This window comes from Notolepis coatsorum (genome assembly GCF_963971535.1).
Source record: "Notolepis coatsorum genome assembly, chromosome: 1".
Classification (NCBI taxonomy): domain Eukaryota; kingdom Metazoa; phylum Chordata; class Actinopteri; order Aulopiformes; family Paralepididae; genus Notolepis; species Notolepis coatsorum.
This window is the reverse complement of record NC_140165.1, coordinates 196,050,520-196,071,019: the sequence shown is the minus strand read 5'-3', so window position 1 is coordinate 196,071,019 and position 20,500 is coordinate 196,050,520. Positions and strand designations below refer to the sequence as shown.

The window sequence follows — 20,500 nt, the reverse complement described above, 5'->3', positions numbered from 1 at the left end:
GGAGTATGGAGGATTCAGAGACAGGAGCGGAGCGTATCGTTTTCATGCCCGATGGGAAGGCCACGTCAGACTCCTTCGGTAAACCTTTCTTCAGAGTTGTCATGGGGGATGTTGTCTCTGCCGTCCTTTTATGTTACCGGCACCGTTACCTTGTTCAAGGGTTGGACGGTATGACTGTGGGGCTCGACACGTTCTACGGCGGTATAAACATTTTACTGACTCAGCCTCGAAGGGTGATGGTAAAGCGGACTTTGCTGGTTATTTTCTACCCTATGTTCGGAATGGGTTTCATCAGGGTTTTGAGCTCGCGACTCGGACTGCTCGATGGGAAGTCACTGGGGGCTGCCAGTCTCCGCACGGGGGAGTGGGAGGTGAGGTTGGAGCGGCATCTGAACCAGGAAGGAAAAGGCGGCCTCGGACGGGGAGGCGAGGGTTACAAACTGTCTAATGAGGATGTCGGTCCAGAGTGCATCTCGGTCCCCCTGCTCTGGTTTCGGCCCCTGACATCATCGAGGCCATATGATATACGACTGGTGGACGGTAGGAGCATACGTGATAGGGCTGAAGGAGGAGGGTCGGCTGACGAAGCGGCCCGTTTTATCCACGAGATGGGTGTTGACTGGAGTCTGTCAGACACGCACAAAGGCCTGTTGTGTTGTACCAAAAGGGGAAAGGTGAAGACAGAGACGCTCTTCTCAGGACTAAGGTTTCTACAGTGCCTCTCCGGTGTCTCTCTCGTTGATACACCCAGACTTTTGGATCGTTTAGAGTTTTTTTTTCCTCCATATGGGGGAAAAGTTCTAAGTGACAATTTGGTTCAGTTTAACACTTTGGTTGCCTAAGGTTAAATTAATGATATACCATAGATTGCCAGCGCTATTTGTCTATGGAGAAAGTCCCCTTCTTTGCAGGGCTATAACTTTTTAAATTCTATTGCTACATTGCCATTATTATGGCCCATTCAAAGTCCTATATGTATTGTTCATTGTGTAGCAACGTTAAACTTTTTCATTCACATATTCATAGTAAAGTATGGTCTAATGTATAAGTATGTTTTCATCTCTTTCTGCAGCTTTCTCCAGAACGTGATATATAGCCCCAAATGCATTATATTGATGATGAAATACAGTTTGATGGCAATCAGCGCGATATAAAAAATTCCAACTAGACGTACTTCTAGAAGTTACTACACGTCATCTGATGTTGACCGGATGGGCGAGGGGGCGTTTATAATTCCGTGGGCAGCGTTATACCAATCATCTAATGTGGGTCAAATGTTGATAATATCAGTTATTATCGAAGACGGTAACGTTACACGCTGAAACTCACCCCAGTCTCCGCGCGCCGTTGGGCGATCATCGTCGAGTAGAAATTTTATCATTATGGGATATATTATTACCCGGTCCATCTCCAGCTTGTATAATGGTATATACGTCCAAATCATGTTGTTTATCGAGTTATTGGCAATCGATCGCTATGTAGTGTGACGAGCTAGAGTGCCGGAACCTATCCCGAGTGGCCGGAAGCAATACGGACATCTAGCACAACCTCTACTGCGCTTCCTGTTAAGCGGTTGCGCGATCGGCCACCAGATGGCGCTCCTGAACCGCCAGAGAGCTCAGTGGGTCCTGCTGGTGTATCTCAGGCCAGCGGAGGGACATTATGAATCCGATCGCAGATTTTTGAAATATTGATATAAAGACGACGTACAGCGTCCCCCGGCAACTTTAGCATGGCCAGCAAAGACGTCTAAAGATGGCTCCCGGCAGTCAAAGTGTTAAGCAGTGTTGTCCCTAATTGATTTGTTTTTGTGTTTTTTTTTTTTTTTTTTTTAGTTTTTTGTTTGAGTTGTAGAGTATTTTAATGTTGAACGTTTATGTTGCATCTTGTGTAGCTTTAGTAAAAACCTTGTAGTGATTTTATGTAAATAAATGTTTTTCTAAAATCAAAAAAATCTCTCTCTCTCTTTTTCTCTCTCCTCTCCTCTCCTCTTCTCTCCTCTCTCTCCTCTCTTCTCTCTCTTCTCTCTCTTCTCTCTCTCTCTCTCTCTCTACATTCAATGATTTAAAGTGGCCAAACGTTACAGTATAGATACTACATTTACATTTACATTTAGTCATTTAGCTGACGCTTTTATCCAAAGCGACTTACAAGTTCTGTACGACAAGCCATCAGGAAGAGCACAACTCTATCAGCTGAGTAACAATGTTCATCAAAGTGTTGAGTGCTACAGTGTAGGTTAGTTTATTAGGACAAGTGCATGACAGTATGGTTAGTTAGGGTTAGATTTTTTTTTTTTTTTTTTTTTTAATTCAGATAATGGTTGAAGAAGTGAGTCTTTAGTCGACGGCGAAAGATTGGACGTGTTTCGGCTGTCCTAACTGGGGTGGGTAGTTCATTCCACCATTGTGGGGCAAGGACTGAGAATAGGCGACTTCTCTTTGATGACCCTCCCGGAGCTTGGATAGGAGTAGGTCTGAGGCGGCCAGAAGATGCAGAGCATAGGGGTCTTGAGGGTGTGTAGTTAGAGACCATTGACCGGAGGTAGGCGGGAGCAGTTCCCTTTGCCGCACGGTATGCTAGGTCAAGGGCCTTGAAGCGGATTCGTGCAGCAATGGGGAGCCAGTGCAGGTCCCTAAGAAGTGGGGTGACATGGGCCGACTTCGGTAGGTTTGAGATCAGGCGGGCCGCTGCGTTCTGAATGAGTTGAAGAGGCTTAGTGGCAGTGGCCGGGAGGCCAGCGAGCAGTGCGTTGCAGTAGTCGAGGCGGGAGATGACTGTTGATTGGACGAGGAGTTGGGTGGCTTCTTTTGTCAGGAAGGGGCGTATCCTTCTGACGTTGCTCAGGAGGAATCGGCAGGTTCTGGTTGTCGCTGCGATGTGAGCAGAGAAGTTCAACTGGTCGTCGAGGACAACACCAAGGTTCTTGGCGGTCGGGGACGCGGTCACAGCTGCATTCTCGACTGTGATGGAAAGGTCGGTCAGGGGGGAGGATTTGGCCGGCAGGTGGAGCAATTCTGTTTTGCTTAGGTTCAGTTTGAGGTGGTTGGTCGTCATCCAGGCGGAGATGTCGGACAGACAGGCCGAGATCCGCTCAGAGACGTGGATATCTGAGGGAGGGAAGGAGAGGAAGAGTTGAGTATCGTCGGCATAACAGTGGTAGGAGAAGCCATGAGACGTGATAATGTTACCCAGTGATTTAGTGTAGAGGGAGAAGAGAAGGGGTCCTAAAACCGAGCCCTGGGGGACACCCGTCCGCAGGGGGCGGGTGGCCGACAGGGTCCCTCTCCATGACACTTGGTAGGAGCGGTCATTGAGGTATGATGACAACCATGTCAGCGCAGAGCCAGCCACTCCCATTCCTGCGAGGGCCGCGAGGAGGATCTGGTGGTTGACTGTGTCGAAGGCTGCAGATAGATCTAGGAGAATCAGGACAGAGGAGAGGCCTTTCGCTTTTGCTAAGGGAAGTGCCTCTGTGACCGCAATGAGGGCTGTCTCTGTGGAGTGACCAGTCCTGAAGCCTGACTGATTAGGGTCTAGGAGGTCATTCTGTAAGAGATAAGCAGTAAGTTGGTTGGATACAGCACGTTCAAGTGTTTTAGAAAGGAAGGAGAGAAGAGAGACAGGACGGTAGTTGCCTATGACGGTAGGGTTCAGGGATGGTTTTTTTATGAGGGGCGTGACTCTGGCTTGTTTTAGGGAGGTGGGGACCACCCCCGAGTTGAGTGAGGAGTTGATGGTTGCAGTTAGGAATGGGAGGATGTCTGGTGCTATGGACTGGAGGAGTGGGGAAGGTAGCCGGTCCAGCTGGCATGTAGTCGGACGGTTCGACGTTACCAGTGTCAGGGTCTCGGCTTCTGTAATGGGAGAGAAAGATGACAGAGTGAAGGATGAGGTTCTCGATTCAGCATTTGGAATGGGTGGGGGTTGGGAGAAGGAGCTGCGGATGTTCTCCACTTTTTCCTCAAAGAAGATCGCAAAGTCTTCGGCAGAGAAAGATGAGGGAGGGGGGGGTGGGGGGGGAGTGAGGAGGGAGGACATGGTAGCATGCAGTTTGCGAAGATTCTTGGCAGAGGCCTCGATCCTATGGTGAAAGAAAGAAGCTTTGGCATTAGTAATGGTTTTGGAGAATGTTAACAAGAGGTTGTGATATGTGTCGATGTCAGCAGTGAGGCGTGACTTTCTATACTTCCTTTCAGCTGCTCTCAGGACCTGTCTTTGTTCTCTCACTGGATCTGTCAGCCATGGACTGGGTGGGGAACGGCGGGCAGGTTTCTCAACGAGGGGACAGAGCTTGTCGAAGATACTAACTGGATAGTTGATGATATAAACATTTCATTTCATTTTCTGAAATATTCTAAAATCATTAAGTCTGCTATAAGCCATTATCCCTTTGTAAGGCTTTGTGTGTGATTATTATTTTCTCACAGTAGTGTGTATATATATAGCTATGTGTGTGTGATTGGCTAAAGTGGATAGAAAACACAGTACTGTGCAGAAGTCTTAGGCACCCAATAGTTTTTATATAAATTGTCTTAGATGTAAATAATTTTTTTAGTGTGTGAGTGTGTCAGTAGACTACTCTTAGTACATTTTCATTTAATTATTTTTTAAAGCATCTTCATGGTTTAATAATGGAAACATATTTTGCAGGGACTTATTATAATCATCATAATGGCGTGACTGTATGCATCAAAGGGTTAAATCAAGCATTTTTACGTGCTTTAGAGGAAATGTCAAAATATCGCGATATATATCGTGTATCGTGATATGGCCAAAAAATATCGCGATATCATTTAGAGGCCATATCGCCCAGCCCTAGTACAGGGGTACCTTGGTCGTGTAGTGTATCTTGTAGACCAGGCCCATTGCAAGTTGCTGTACTCTGTCGTCTACTCTAAGCCATCTTAGGTTGTCAAAGTGGGCAGGGGTGAGGTGGGTTCTAGGAGTAAGGTCAAGCAGTAGTCTGACCAGTTTGTTTTGAGATGTTTGTAATTTTGTTTTTAGCGCCTTTGAGGTTTGATTGATTGATTGATTGATTGATTGATTGATTGATTGATTGATTGATTGATTGAAAACTTTATTAACAGATTGCAGAATGGGTACAATACAGTACAGCTCAATACACACAATTGTTAAGGGGATGCAGACCAGAGAAAGACTTTCGTCTTGTTTACATCAGGGTCCCCCATTTTCAATTCATCAGGACATATAATGACATACATGACATACAGATAGACAGTACTGCTACATCTATACATTTATGACATACCAGATTTGCAAATACAGTACTGTTTGTGATACAAAAAGAGTCCAGAAAAGGGAGTATATACATTTGACGTAAAAACTGTACATTTGAGGAGGTTGGGTGGGGTTGTGTGGGGGGGGTTGGGTAGGGAGGGGTTGGGGGGGGGGAAACACTGTACAACTGTACAAGCAAAACTGTACATTGGGATATTGACAACCATACTAGGTAATTTACATTGGAGGGGGTTGGGGGGGGGGCACTGTACAAACAAGCAAAACTGTACATTGGAATATTGACAAAACCATACTAGGTAAATTACTGTACATTGGAGGGGGTTGGGTTAGGACTAACCCAACAGGTGCTTTGGTACCATGAGGTGCAAGCATAGTCGTAGTACCCTTGAATGAGTGCTCCTGCCAGAATCTTCAGGGTATTCTTGTTTACCAGTGAGGAGATCCGGTACAAGAATCGATGGCCGCTGGTATGAAGGACTGTCCGAGGCGGTTAGTTGATTGTCGGGGGGGTATGAGTCTGTGGCTGAACGTGCTTTTCATCTTGATTAGCTTGTCGTAGAGAGGGTGGTAGGGGTTCTCCAGGATGGCAGCCAGCTTCCTTCTCATCCCCCTCTCTGCCATCACCTCTAGTCTAGGTAGCTCGACTCCCACCACGGAGCTAGCCTTCCTCACCAGCTTGTTGAGCTTGTTGGTGTCCCTTGAGTTGATGTAGCCTCCCCAGCATGCCACAGCATAGAAGAGGACGCTGGCCACTACAGACTGGTAAAATGACTGCAGTGCAGCAGTCTATTGCACACGTTGAAGGACCTGAGTCTCCTCAGGAAGAACAGCCTGCTCTGTCCCTTGCTGTAGATTTTTAAGTGTTATTAGTGCGATTTTAGTATTCATTTTTGTGTTGTTTTGATCGCGAAAGTCGGCCATTTTGAAAGATTTACCATCTGTAATTGTAGTAATCTTGGGGCCATTTTGAAGAGGACATCCAGAGCTTTCAATGAGAGTTGAAATTTTTCAAAATGACACTTCCCAAAGGCCTCTATGGGGCTTCAAGCTAATTACTTCTGTATGAATTATTTTAATATCTCTTATTACTTGGGATAATATACCACAAAACTGAACGTTATTGGCATATATTGGAGCACAGTTAGTTTGTCTCCCCTATTTTGAGCATTTAGCAACAATCAGATTTGAAATACATTTCAAAATGGCAGCACTCTGGCAGGAATAAGAAACCTACTGTACATACAGTAGATTTCATTATCTGTTCTTATGTAAGCCCGTCGCCTGGTGATACTAAATCCAAATTCAACTCAGGTATTTGAAAGATACGATTTGGCACAATCCACAAATGTGCGAATTGGCTATAATAAGGTCATTTATAAGCCTGCTATTCTATAATAATATTTCAAATTGCATTGGTCCGGATGGGAGAATTCAGTACTGTATCTACAAAACCTTCTGTTCAATCATCTTCCCTTTATTCATTTCCTTAGATTTTTGTACACGTGATCTCAAGAAGGTACTGAACGAGCTCAGTGGCAGTTTTTCATGTCGTGTAATTTTTAGCATGGTGTTATTCACTGTCAAAAAAAATCATAATTCATATTCTCCTTTGTTTCATCACAATTTAAGCAAGCCTAGTAATAGACACAATATTTCTGACACTGGGAATACATTCACTGAGGTCCATAGATGTCCCTAGATACCAAGAACATGCAAATGGACCTTGTAGAAGTGGAGCAATATTCCATTTACTTAGGTATGTATTTTAGGCGGATTTTCAGAAAATAGGGCTCCGGGCTTAAGAGGTTAATGATGCTGGAGTTACGGGAGAATATGAGATCCAAGGTGCTGCCTGCTTTGTGAGTGGGAAGCATGACAGTGGGAGTCAGGTCAAATTATTGTAGGAGAGAGACCACAGTGTCTGACTGAGACGAGTCAAGCAGGTTGAAATCGCCCATTAGAAGGAGGGGAGTTATATCTTCTGGGAAAGATCTTAGAAGCATGTCCAGCTCGTCTCGTGAATGAGGGCACCTGGAGGCTGATAGATTAACAATGGTGAGATTTTATGGATTAGAGACAGATACTGCATGCTATTCGAGAGAGGTGAGTGACAGAGCTGGAAGTGATATTGAGTTTGTAGTCAATGAGGGAGAGGTCAAAAGACCAGTGCCTCCACCACGTCTGGAAGGTTGTGATGTGTGAGAGAAGTTATAGTTTGTAGATAAGGTGTTGTCAAATTATCTGGCATTATCCAGGTCTCAGTAAGAGCCAGAAGCTGGAGGTTTTGACTATGGGCATAGGCATTAATGAAGTCTGCTTTCCTGACAGCTGATTGACAATTCCATAAGCCTCCAGTGCTCCATGTACAGTGATAGGTATATTTGTGGCTGTGGGGGGTAGGAGAGATTAGCAGGATAAACTGGCGTGGGTAGCTTGAAGCTGGTCTGGTGGAAGAAAGCATTGGAATGGGTATAACACATTGTTGAAGGGTATAGGTGTGAGTAGCAGGAGGTTCTGAGGTGAGGAGGGGAGGAAGAGAGATAGAGAAATGACAAAGAAAACATTTCAATAATAGGATAATGGTGTACTTAGCACTCTGGACGGTTTCTTCCTCAGATAACTCCTGTAGGAAAACTCCTCTTTGTCCCTCTTCATTTGTGATGCTTCGCTAACGCTTATCCAGCATGCATTTAAATCTCTATCACTAATTGCTGATGTCATACACCTGTGGGTTACTTCACACCTGACACTGGGGGGTTAATGGCTCACTCGAGCAGAACAAAAGGGCAGAATGATGATGTTGCTTGGCTGTTGATGCTAGCTTTACAGCTGAGTCCAGGGTATAGTTATATCTTCCTCCATATGAAATATATAGTACAAATATAGTACTGCAATTTTCTGTAGACCCATGGCAGTCTTTGCAGGGAGTCTTTGCACAAATTCAGCTTGTTCAGCTGACAGAAATTCGGTAGTAGGAAGTGGTAGCATGCAAAGCAACTGAGCGGTCTTTAGACGTATTGAGCAGAGCATGTAAGGTAAATCTATCTCTCTCCCACTCCCTCTGCCTCTCCTTCTCTGTCTTTCTCTATCTGTCTCTGTCTCTCTCTCTCTCTCTCCAGGTAATGGAGCTGAAGGGACAGATGATCCATGTCCCAGAGTCGAGGTGTGTGATATTTCTGGGGTCGCCTCGTGTGGATAAGCTGGAGGAGCTGATGGGCAGAGGGCTCCACCTATCAGACATCCCCATCCACGATGCCACCCGTGATGTCATACTGGTGGGAGAACAGGCCAAGGCACAGGATGGACTGAAGAAACGCATGGATAAACTAAAGGTAGAGAGACATATGTGACCGTGACCGCCGGCGATTGTGACCACATGTCTCCATCGTCATTTTCGATTTTTCCAGATTGTGAAAGTACAGAATGTAAGCTTTCAAATTACGTGTCATACATTGAAATCTGAAAATGTTTGAAGAAGATGTGCTAATTTGAATCTTGTAAAACCTCTTAATTTCTTAGTGCGGTAAGCAGAGATAACGGCTCTCGAAGATAGTCTAGGATTTAACACCTTTGCAGGTCTGTACTGGCCGTGAAAAATAGCTCCCTACAAGCCACCCAGCCACTCCTTCACCTGAAAATCATTAACATAATGTCAGTAAGTGCTGTTACAGGAGTACAATGACTTATGAAAATAGCTGTTATACAAGCTACTGTAATGGGAAATATTAAAGGACTAAACAATGAGCCGTTTACAAATCATTCTGAGTCATTATTAATAATAATAGGAACGTTTATTTCACCGTGGCCACAATGAAAGGACAGTTTACAGTCAGAGACAACATGTTAACACAGTAGCGTCTGGCCATAAACTGACCAAGAGCTCTAGTCAGACGTAATTAAATACACAGTTGTCAGACGTAACATAATATATCAGATATGATGACGAAGGTAAACAAAAATGGTTCTCAGTCACTGGAAGCAACAACAACTTTGTTATGGAGTCATTCCACCAATCCAGTCCGATTTGGACTTTGGGATTTTTTTTACCAAGAGGTATTACTTTTCTGAACACCCCTCAAGATGAATGACATATTTAACTTCCAGAAAAATATATTTTCCCATCTCAGGCATGAAATCTCTATTATCTTTGGTCATTATTGTATGATATGGACACTATTATTCTTCAACCCCATTATGGACACTCTGGAAGCTCTCTGAATAAGATTAAAACATGTATTTGTGCTAAAGTCAACATTTCTATAATAATTAGATGTCCTTCACACCATTTCTATAATTGCTCGTCTAAAAATTACGTAAAATCCTACACTTTTGCTATTCTGAACCCTGAAATTTGCCTTTTTTTGACAGCGGCCGCAAGCTTTTTCATCAGAAATTTGATTTGACCTCAGATTTTGAACTAAAATCGATATTCTTATGTTTGCTCTAAACGTTTCAGACAAAATTATTCAAAAGTTGAATTTGTTTTTCATAAACTTAAAGAAATAATTATTAAACATGTAGCTGTAACAGGGTTGAGTCTAGGGTAACATGTGAGCACACACACAGCAACATGCACATTACAATTAATATGTATGTGGCATAAGCATGTTGAAAAAGCTCAATAATTAATTTAACTATTATTGTATAACTTCAAAATCAGTGTTAAAATCACAACCCTGTTACAATCTCACAACCCTGTTACATTCAAACTTTACATTCAAACGTAACAGGGTTGAGTGTAATGGGGTTGTGATTTTTTGCACAAAATGGTTGCTACTCCACATGTGGTGAATACCAGGAGAGCACATGGCATGCATGATATTAAGAAAGCATCTACATTTTTTTAATAACAAAGATCATATTCACAAGTAATAGTTTGCTATATTTTTTTCAAGTAACGGTGTTGAGTAATTATGCTTGACTACCATAATATTACATGATAAATGACTGAAAACATAGTACAATGAGGTAGCTACTTGCCTGTTCCTGGTGTTGTGTTTTCCAAAAGACTTCAAAGTTGTCACTTCCTGTTTCACATGCTTCTATGGATTGAACCATTATTTTTGTGGGGGAGGAGAATGCTCAGTGTAACGGGGGGGGACAACTTTGAAGTCTTTTGGAAAACACAACACCAGGAACAGGCAAGTAGCTACCTCATTGTACTATGTTTGGGGTTTTAAAAGGTCCTTTAGAACGCTGTGAATAGGTGATCCTGCGGTAAAAGGAAAGAGACAGTATGTTCCACAGGGGTTGATTATCTTTAATTAGTTTACCTGGTCAATCTGTGTATAAGGGTACTTTTCTTATGGGGTTCATGGACAAGGATAACAGTTCTCTAAGGGTTAATTCCATTTTTGTTTGTCTGTACTATAAAGTTTTTTTTTCTCACAAGGAGGCGGGAATGCGGGACTGTGAGTCGGGAGAATTTACCTATGTTTTTCAGACCTACCGAGGAGGGACAGACTGAATAATGTTATTTTAATGAATAATTATTCATTTATTTTGAAATAAATCATTACCAGCATTAACAGCACAGATGGATGTGTATGTTCATGGAAAAAAGTATGGACTTTTTACACATTTTCTTGGTCATATCCCAAATACATTTTCATGAAATGCCACGAGGGACATGTTAAAATACATGGTGTCAACTGAAATAACAACATAATGCATAATAAAAAAAATTACAATCATGCAATGTTTTTACACTTTATTAAAGAGGACATTGCAGCTGAAATAAATAGCATTTCAAAGCACATTTTGGTAACTGATTAGATAAAAGACACTTAAAAACATCAGCAGGACTCAAATCGGACCGGATTGGTGGAATGACTCTATGACTGGGGAGATGTTAGTACATTGGAGTCTTCTTAAAGAGACCCACACACATTAACCAGTCAAGCTGGTCACACTGAAAGTCAAGCTGTATAACATGATATCTCAACACAGATCTATAAGGACATGATAATATATTCCACGACACTCCCCCCTTTGATAATTAATTATCACTTCATAATGACAACCCAAAATATTATCATAACCCTACTACATCAAAAACTATTTTTATTATAGCAAAACAGTCACTAGAGGGAGAACGAAATCCACATATCAATGAATGATGACGGATGACAGCTAAACAGGTGGTCCCCGGCAAAACCCCTGTCTGGATGGTCGGGATTTCAGAACACAGTGTCCAGGCTCTGGGCGGTCAAGGGTGCAGAATACAGATATCTCCAACCACCAGGCTGGAAAGAACACAACAAAACCCAGGAATGTATTTTGCCGAACAATAACAATTCCCCCCGCAGAGGAGAGGCTCAAGGCTGCTACTCCCCAGAGCAAAGAGATGGCACAAACCAAAACAAACTTGCAAAATTACACCGTGTCTCTGCTATGAGACAACTGCTCTGAGAATAATGAAAAACACTTTACAAAGAATGAAACATAATGCAGAGGCAAAAAAAACACAACAACCTTGCTAACACTTTCTCTGCTATGAGTGTTTGGAACTGTTTGGAAGGTAGTGTTCCCAAAACAAAATGTCTGAGATAATGTAATGTGATGTGGGTCAGACTTGCCTCTTAATCAGTTGTTGAATCTCAGGTAGGTCCCCCCCTCTCCGCCACCAAACACCCCCGGGCCGATCCAGTCTGATGGTTCCCTCGGTTGTTGCAGATGGTCTTTTCTCTCGCACTGTCCCTGGTTCGTTTCACAACTGAAACAGGCTAACTGTCTTTTCCTCCGACGTTAAAAGCCTGTTGATGAATCGCAGTTAGGATTGAACTGTCTCTTAGTTCTTCATCTTCGGCCAATGTTTCGGCCACTGATGGGCCAGCTGTTTAGCTGGTAGTAACAGTGGAGCAAGCTGGACAGCTCTCTGCCTCAGTTCGAGCAGTAGGCCAGCTGTGGTCAGCTGTTGGGCAGTGCCTCATGTAGCTCATAGCTGCGTCGGTCGTGTCCAGCTCCAGGCTAGAGCAGGCTGGTAGGCATATGCTTCTCCGGGCACAGCTTCCTCTCACTGGGGCAGTGGTCAGTAGGGCCGGCGGGCATTGGTTTGGCACAGAGATGGAGGACCCCCCGCTGAGAAACTACAAAGGAGAGGGGTACATACATAGGTGTACGTGGGAGAGAAGAGACAAAGGAGAGAGATGTGAGTGCCAGCTGGCTGTATATCTCACTATTCCAATCTCTTTTTCTTTCTTTTTTTTTCTTTCTTTCTCAGCCACGCTTAAAAAAAATTGCCCGTTATCACACATTATAGACAGCTACACACTAAAACGGTAGAAAGGGTCCACTCCAGGCTTGAAGTTAGGACATTCTATAGTACCTCAACTCAGCTCCAACGAGCAGGGCAGTTTCCTAAGTCATGACAACAAAAAAACAACTGTCTCTAAGAGTCTCGTCGGCAAACAGGTCATAATGATTTCTGCAGGTCACATGAAATTAGATGATCGCCATTGCTAGCAGCTACTAAACATGCAAGTACTGAACAGGTCAAAACAGACTGAATGGCAAATGACGGTAGGTCTGAAAAACATAGGTAAATTCTCCCGACTCACAGTCCCGCATTCCCGCCTCCTTGTGAGAAAAAAAAACTTTATAGTACAGACAAACAAAAATGGAATTAACCCTTAGAGAACTGTTATCCTTGTCCATGAACCCCATAAGAAAAGTACCCTTATACGCAGATTGACCAGGTAAACTAATTAAAGATAATCAACCCCTGTGGAACATACTGTCTCTTTCCTTTTACCGCAGGATCACCTATTCACAGCGTTCTAAAGGACCTTTTAAAACCCCAAAACAAATCCTCTCTCAGGATCATCCCTAACACAGCTATCTCCCTCTACTAACAGCCCTTATTTACAATCTCACAGCACAGTCCCAATTCCTGCTTTTTGTGAAAATCAAATACAGAGCCTGCAGAGCGAAACTAGCGCTATATATATAATTTTGAAGCCCAAAAACCCCCACCCCTCTTCTTCGGGATGCAGACTTGTACTCAACATCTTGTATTATACTCGTGGTAGGCCCCCGCACCCCGTCTATAAGGCACGAGGCTAATCCCCCCCTAATACATCCGGGACATACCAAGATTGAGAAACTACAGAAAAAACCATCGCCAGTCTACCAAGCATACAGTAATATACATACAAAAAATAGCTCTGACAGGCACCATGTTCTAGTTTAGACCTCCAATTATAAATTTAAAAAACAAAAAATGCTTTAAACAGAAATCAGAATGTCAACAGCTCACCGAGTGTTCCTTATCACGCGTCCCCAAGGTCCATGCTGGAGGCGACAGTCAAGCGGACGGCGCAGCTGGTTCTCTCCCCTCTGTGTCCTGCACGGATGAGCCTCAAGACAGGGCAGCGCTCCCCGGAATCCCAGTATTCACCCTTTCTGCAGAGTCCGTTTGGCGGCCGACCTTGACACTCATCGGTTAAAAAAAAAAAAACTCTCGTCGCCATCTGTAATGGGAGAGAGATCCGAGTCCCCGTAAAAAATCCCATAATCATCTCTCGTCGCCATCTGTAATGGGAAATATTAAAGGACTGAACGATGAGCCGTTTACAAATCATTCTGAGTCATTATTAATAATAATAGGAACGTTTATTTCACCGTGGCCACAATGAAAGAACAGTTTACAGTCAGAGACAACATGTTAACACAGTAGCGTCAGGCCATAAACTGACCAAGAGCTCTAGTCAGACGTAATTAAATACACAGTTGTCAGACGTAACATAATATATCAGATATGATGACGAAGGTAAACAAAAATGGTTCTCAGTCACTGGAAGCAACAACAATGTTGTTATGACTGGGGAGATGTTAGTACATTGGAGTCTTCTTAAAGAGACACACACATTAACCAGTCAAGCTGGTCACACTGAAAGTCAAGCTGTATAACATGATATCTCAACACAGATCTATAAGGACATGATAATATATTCCACGACACTACCAAAACGATACTTAGAATACTTAGAACCTTGCAGCCAATAGAGATATTCATATTATATTTAAAATATAATATATATAGTTTGGTGCATAGTTTGCATCCCTGGTTTTCTTTAGGCTGTGGTTGGGAACCTTCAATAGACCAGTAGTAGATGATTGCAATATTCTAGAAGGCACATAGTTGAGTTTATTTGTATTGAGAAATTTTTTTCAAGTATCTTGCTGATGAATAGGAGGTTGGATATCGGCCTATAGTTGGTCAGTACATTACTGTCTAGTTTTGGTTTCTTTAGTATGGGTCTTACGACGGCTGTTTTGAATGCATCTGGGAACTTCAATATGAACAGGCTGACTCTAGAGCTATGTGGCAGGGCCTCAGAACGATGACAGATTACAAAGACACCTCCCTCAAACTGAACAGTGACATCTCAATACCTTCTATGCAAGGTTTGAGGCTGGGAATAACAGCACCAGCCTACAAACCACTGCAATAGAGGGGGGGGGGGGGCTGCTGACGGAGATTCAGTGTTCAGGATAACAGAACATGAGGTGAGGAGTACCTTTAAGAAAGTGAATATCAGGAAGGCAGCAGGACCGGACGGCATCCCCGGCCGCGTCCTAAAAGTCTGTGCCGACCAATTGGCCCCGGTATTCACTGACATATTTAACCGTTAGAACAGGCTGTCATCCCCACCTGTCTGAAGAAGTCCACCATTATCCCTGTACCCAAAAAATCCAAGCCTGCTTGCCTCAATGACTACCACCCTGTAGCTCTCACCTCCATAGCCATGAAGTGCTTTGAGAAGCTAGTGAAGGGCTACATCTGCTCCTCCCTCCCCATCAACCTGGACCCCCTGCAATTTGCATACTGCCCCAACAGGTCCACGGTGGACGCCATAGCCCATGTGCTGCACACAGCAGCATCACACCTGGACAAGAGGCAGGTGAACTATGTGAGAATGCTATTCATTGACTACAGCTCAGCATTCAATACCATAGTCCCCTCCAAACTCATAGCCAAGCTCAGGGACCTGGGCTTGAACTATGACCTCTGCAGACCCCAGGTGGTGAGAGCAGGCAACTGGACCTCCTCATCCATCACTCTCAACATAGGGGCCCCCCAGGGCTGTGTCCTGAGTCCCCTCCTCTACTCCCTGTACACACATGACTGCGTGGCACAGCGGAACAACAATACAATCATCAAATTTGCTGATGACACAGTAGTGGTGGGCTTGATCTCTGCAAACGACGAGAGGGCCTACCTGGAGGAGGTTAAGGTTCTAGCGGGATAGTGTCAAGAGAACTGCCTCTCCCTGAACGTCAGCAAAACAAAGGAGATGATTGTGGACTTTAGGAGGTCGGGGTCAGGGACTACAGCCCCCTCAGCATCGATGGGGCACCGGTTGAGAGAGTGAACAATTTTAAGTACCTCGGAGTCCACATATCCGAGGACTTGACATGGACCACACACATTGACAGTGTTATCAAGAAGGCACGACAACGCCTCTACTTCCTTAGGCGCTTAAGGAAGTTCAACGTGAGTCAGAATATCCTTAATAACTTCTACTCATGCACAATAGAGAGCATCCTCACTGGCAATATCACCTCCTGGTTTGGGAATAGCACTGCACAAGACCGCAGCAGACTACAGAGAGTGGCCCGTTCAGCCGAACGCACGATTGGAGGGGGGCTTCCCACTCTCCAAGGCATTTACAACAAGCGGTGCATGGGCAAGGCGAAGAGAATAATCAAAGACTCCAGCCACCCAAACAACTGCCTCTTTGAACTGCTGCGGTCAGGCAAGCGATACCGGAGTCTCATGGCAAGCACAGATAGACTCAGAAGGAGCTTCTATTCCCCAGGCCATCAGGATGCTCAATGAACAATGATTGCTCAATGAACAAGTTTGATGATTGCTCAATGAATAAATGTATATTTATTGGCAAAGAATTTGCACTACAACCCATACATCATTACACCTTACTGTAAATTGTACCTAAATTGTACCTCATCCCATTTCTGCATTGTACTGTATAGTATATAGTATATTGTATTGTAACTCAGTTACATTTCTACTCTGCATTGTACATTGTATATATGTATATATTTTTGTCTACGTACTTGACTTCTATTTTATACTCACTATACTTTTTATACTTATCTATTTTTATCTAGCACAATCTCTGGAGCAAAACAGAAAGAAGCATTTTATATAAAAGTATTCTGTACTTCTGTATGACAACTAATAAAGAAACTTGAAACTTGAAATTCCTGTCAGAAGCGATGTATTTATGACTTGAAATATTCTAGAATATTTGCTTAAAAAGGCTGTGGGTATAGGGTCAATACAGGAAGTGGAGGAGTTACATTCCATGGCTCTAATCGAAGTTATTTTGTTATTGAAGAATAATTCTAGTACTTCACATTTTGATGCAGATGACTGTGGAGGGGTGGGGCAGTGTTGAGTAGCTGGTCGATGGCTGAGAATAATATTATAGAGTTTCCCGTATTCTCTGTGATAATCTTAGAAAAATTGTCCTTTCTTGACACCCGTATTTCATTGTTATAGGCAGTCATGGCTTCTTTATATACTTCTAGTCGACTGTAAGCTTGGTTTTCCTCCATTTTCGTTTAGCAGCTCTACAGATTATCCTAGTCTGACCAACACTGCTATTATTTAACCATGGGGAGCTTTTGTCACTTGACTTCTTTTTTTTACCTAGAGCGACAGCATCAGTGTATATGAGGGTGTTGTTTCAACCATGCAGTTTAAAGAGCAGGCTGGATGGTTCAGTTTGTCTCATGATATTTGAGAACTTCTCTTCTGCAATGTCATCTAGTAATCTTCGCTTTACACCGGTTACTGTTTTTGTCTCTGTTAAGTTTAGGTTAGCATTGAAGAATACACAATGATGGTAAGATATAGGTAATTTGATTACTGATACTTTATCAGTGTGCAGCCTTGTTGTTATCACTAAGTCTAGAGTGTTACCATGTTGGTGAGTGGGTTCGTTTACATGTTGTACTAGCTCAAATCTGTCCAGTAGGTTGATAAGCTCAATAGCCTTGGGGTCATTCTTCTTATGTATATGAATATTCAGATCTCCATGTATGATTCATCTTTCACATATAATGATACCGACTGAGATTAGCTCTGAGAATTCCTGCAGAAATATTGATGAGTATTTTGGTGGCCGGTACAATGTGATGATGAGCAAAAACACTTCAGCTTTGAGTTCAATAGCAAGATATTAAAATTATATAAATTCACCCATGTCAATGTCATTACATACAAACGATGTAGATAAAATAGGTTGTTTTCAGTGTTTTATGTGCATAATCTGTTATTTAGTTTGAAATGTTCGTTGAAATAAGTAGATTTTTCGTTTTTGTTTATTTATTAAGTTAATATAAAACCATATAGTCACATTTTAGAATACAATAGAATAGAATTTTAGAATACAACTAGAAACACTGTCCTGGCCTGCTTCTAAGTTCAGTGACCTGAAAAAAAAAAATAAAAAATTACCCGACTTTGGGAACCACTGCCTTATGTATACTGCACCTGTGTATACTTTACTTACTCATAATATTCAGATCTAAGTGTTATATTTATTGTAATGTATAATATACCTGATAGGGCATACAGACCCTCATCTACACCTTTGATTACTTGCTCATAATATGCTTATATTCAGAGTTAATTATATTGTTTACACTGCTTTTATATATAATTGTATTGTCTATTTATGTCATCTCCTATTACCATGCCCATACCTGTACCTCCCCTCCCCCATGCTGCTATGATGCCTGATCTTGATCTTATCTTATCTTATGTATGAACCCTCCCCCACTCCAGGCCACCTTAGAGCGGACCCACCAGGCACTGGAGGAGGAGAAGAGGAGAACGGTGGATCTCCTCTACTCCATCTTTCCCGGCGACTTGGCCCAGAAGCTCTGGCAGGGCCAGCCAGTGCCAGCTCGGAAGTTTGACGACGTCACCATGTTGTTCTCGGACATCGTGGGGTTCACGGCGGTTTGCGCTCAGTGTACCCCCATGCAGGTCATCTCCATGCTCAATGAACTCTACACACGCTTCGACTACCAGTGTGGCATCCTAGATGTTTACAAGGTAAATATATACACAATAAATATACACAATATACATTACCAGACATATACACACCAGTGGAGGTTTCTCTATGACAACACGTGAAACACAAATTCACTCATAATTCATAATTATTATTCATTTACATATATATATACATTTATTTTATTTATATATATATAAAAAAAATATTTTTTTAATTATTATTATTTTATATTTTTTTATTAGAAAAGTTTTCCTCTGTAAAAAAAATGCCAGTGAATTTTTTCTTTTTAAAAAATGGCCAAAATTGACAGCTCTGAGCAGGCCTGCACTGCAGTAATGACTGCAGTAATTATTCGTGAAGAAAACTTCACAGGTGTGACCCAATGTTATATAAATAATAAATAACAGCCAATCGAAATAGGCTATTAATTTCGTCTAAGCACGGTCTGTGCAGTTAAACTCTTGCCTTTGAATGGAGGATTGAATGATTGACAGCCCTTGCCATCCAATACATGGAGGTTGAATATGATTGGCAGCCTTGCAAATCCAATCAGAGATTGCTGCATTGCAAAGTCAAAACGGGTCCATCTGCAGGGTAGGTTTAGCTCTGGCCAATCTCAAGTTTCTCAAGTTTTTTTATTAGTTGTCATACAGAAGTACAGAATACTTTTATACAAAATGTAACAGAAATAAGCATTTTGTATAAAAGTATTCTGTACTTCTGTATGACAACTAATAAAGAAACTTGAGAAACTTGAGATTGGCCAGAGCTAAACCTAATCTCCGACCCTGCAGATGGACCCATTTTGACTGTTTGAAAGAGCAAGGAAGTAGTTGTTGTTTAGTAGAAGTAAGCTGTACAGCTATAACAAGTAAAGTCAGGCTAAATTAAACTTTGCGCCAACATTAGGACCGAAGTATAAACCAGCAACTGAGCAACATGAAGAAGTGGATTTATGCATCTGGATCAGAAAAAACATTGTGGATGAAAAAGTAAGTAGGCTAGTGTTTGTAAAAGCTTGTATGCTAACAGTAGCTACCCAGTTTAGCCTACATCACAATGATAATCACCAAGCTAACTTACTGTACACACTGTAGGGCTGGGCAATTAATCAAAACAGAATCGCGATATCGATTCATAGACCTATGCAATCTCATTTCTAAGTTATGACTATTTTTTTTTATTAATTTTTTTTTTTTTTTTTTTTTTTTTTTTTTTATCTGGGTTGAACATGATTTGTGGAACTCCCTCTGGTGTTGTGGTCGTGGTATTCACTGACCTTTGGGAAGTATTTCGACATGCACATGGGTATCTTAGTGGTGTAGTGTATCTTGTAGACCAGGCAAGTTGCTGTACTCTGTCGTCTACTCTAAGCCATCCTAGGTTGTCAAAGTGGGCAGGGGTGAGGTGGGTTTTAGGAGTAAGGTCAAGCAGTAGTCTGACCAGTTTGTTTTGTGATGTTTGTAATCTTGTTTTTAGTGCCTTTGAGGTGCTTTGGTACCATGAGGTGCAAGCATAGTCGTAGTACCCTTGAATGAGTGCTCCTGTTAGAGTCTTCAAGGTATTCTTGTTTACCAGAGAGGAGATCCGGTACAAGAATCTAGTTCGTTGGTTGACTTAGTTTTATTACATTGCATCCCATTTTGTCACAGGAATGATTTGCCTCTATAGGATGGAACCCATGTAGGGAATTTCATCTTTCCTTTTAAGATAAGATAAGATATTCCTTTATTGATCCCCTTGGGGAAATTCAGGCATCATAGCAGCATGGGGGAAGGGGGGGGGGGGTACAGGTAGTGAAAACAACACAAGCTGTGTAAACAAATAGGTCAATATAATTTACTATCTAACTAACTGAAATATATTTTCACAGTGTCACATAAGGTGCAGTATGCATAAGGTAGTGTTATAATTTACTATCTAACTAACTGAAATATACATTATTCATTATTCACAGTATCACAGTATCCACATAAGGTGCAGTATGCCTAAGGTAGTGTAAGTTGTCCTCCTTGGGTTCCTATAAGTCCCAGGTCGATGTCTGGCAGCAGTTGCTGCCCACTGTTGTGGAGCCTGATGGCCACTTGTATGAAGGACTGTCCGAGGCGGTTAGTTGAGTGTCGGGGGGGTATGAGTCTGTGGCTTCCTTGTCACCTTCACCTAATATGTTTTGATCTGGT

General features: G+C 42.5%; 1 protein-coding gene across 1 annotated transcript in view; it reads left to right on the top strand.

Annotated features, from left to right (window-relative positions):
* Nucleotides 1-20,500, top strand: part of gucy1a2 (guanylate cyclase 1, soluble, alpha 2) — a gene marked incomplete at both ends in the record, with an annotated part of 345,259 nt that overhangs the window by 249,301 nt on the left and 75,458 nt on the right. Inside the window, 2 exon segments of the mRNA XM_084335849.1 lie at nucleotides 8,382-8,594; nucleotides 18,083-18,355. Coding sequence (XP_084191975.1) covers nucleotides 8,382-8,594; nucleotides 18,083-18,355 — 486 coding nt within the window.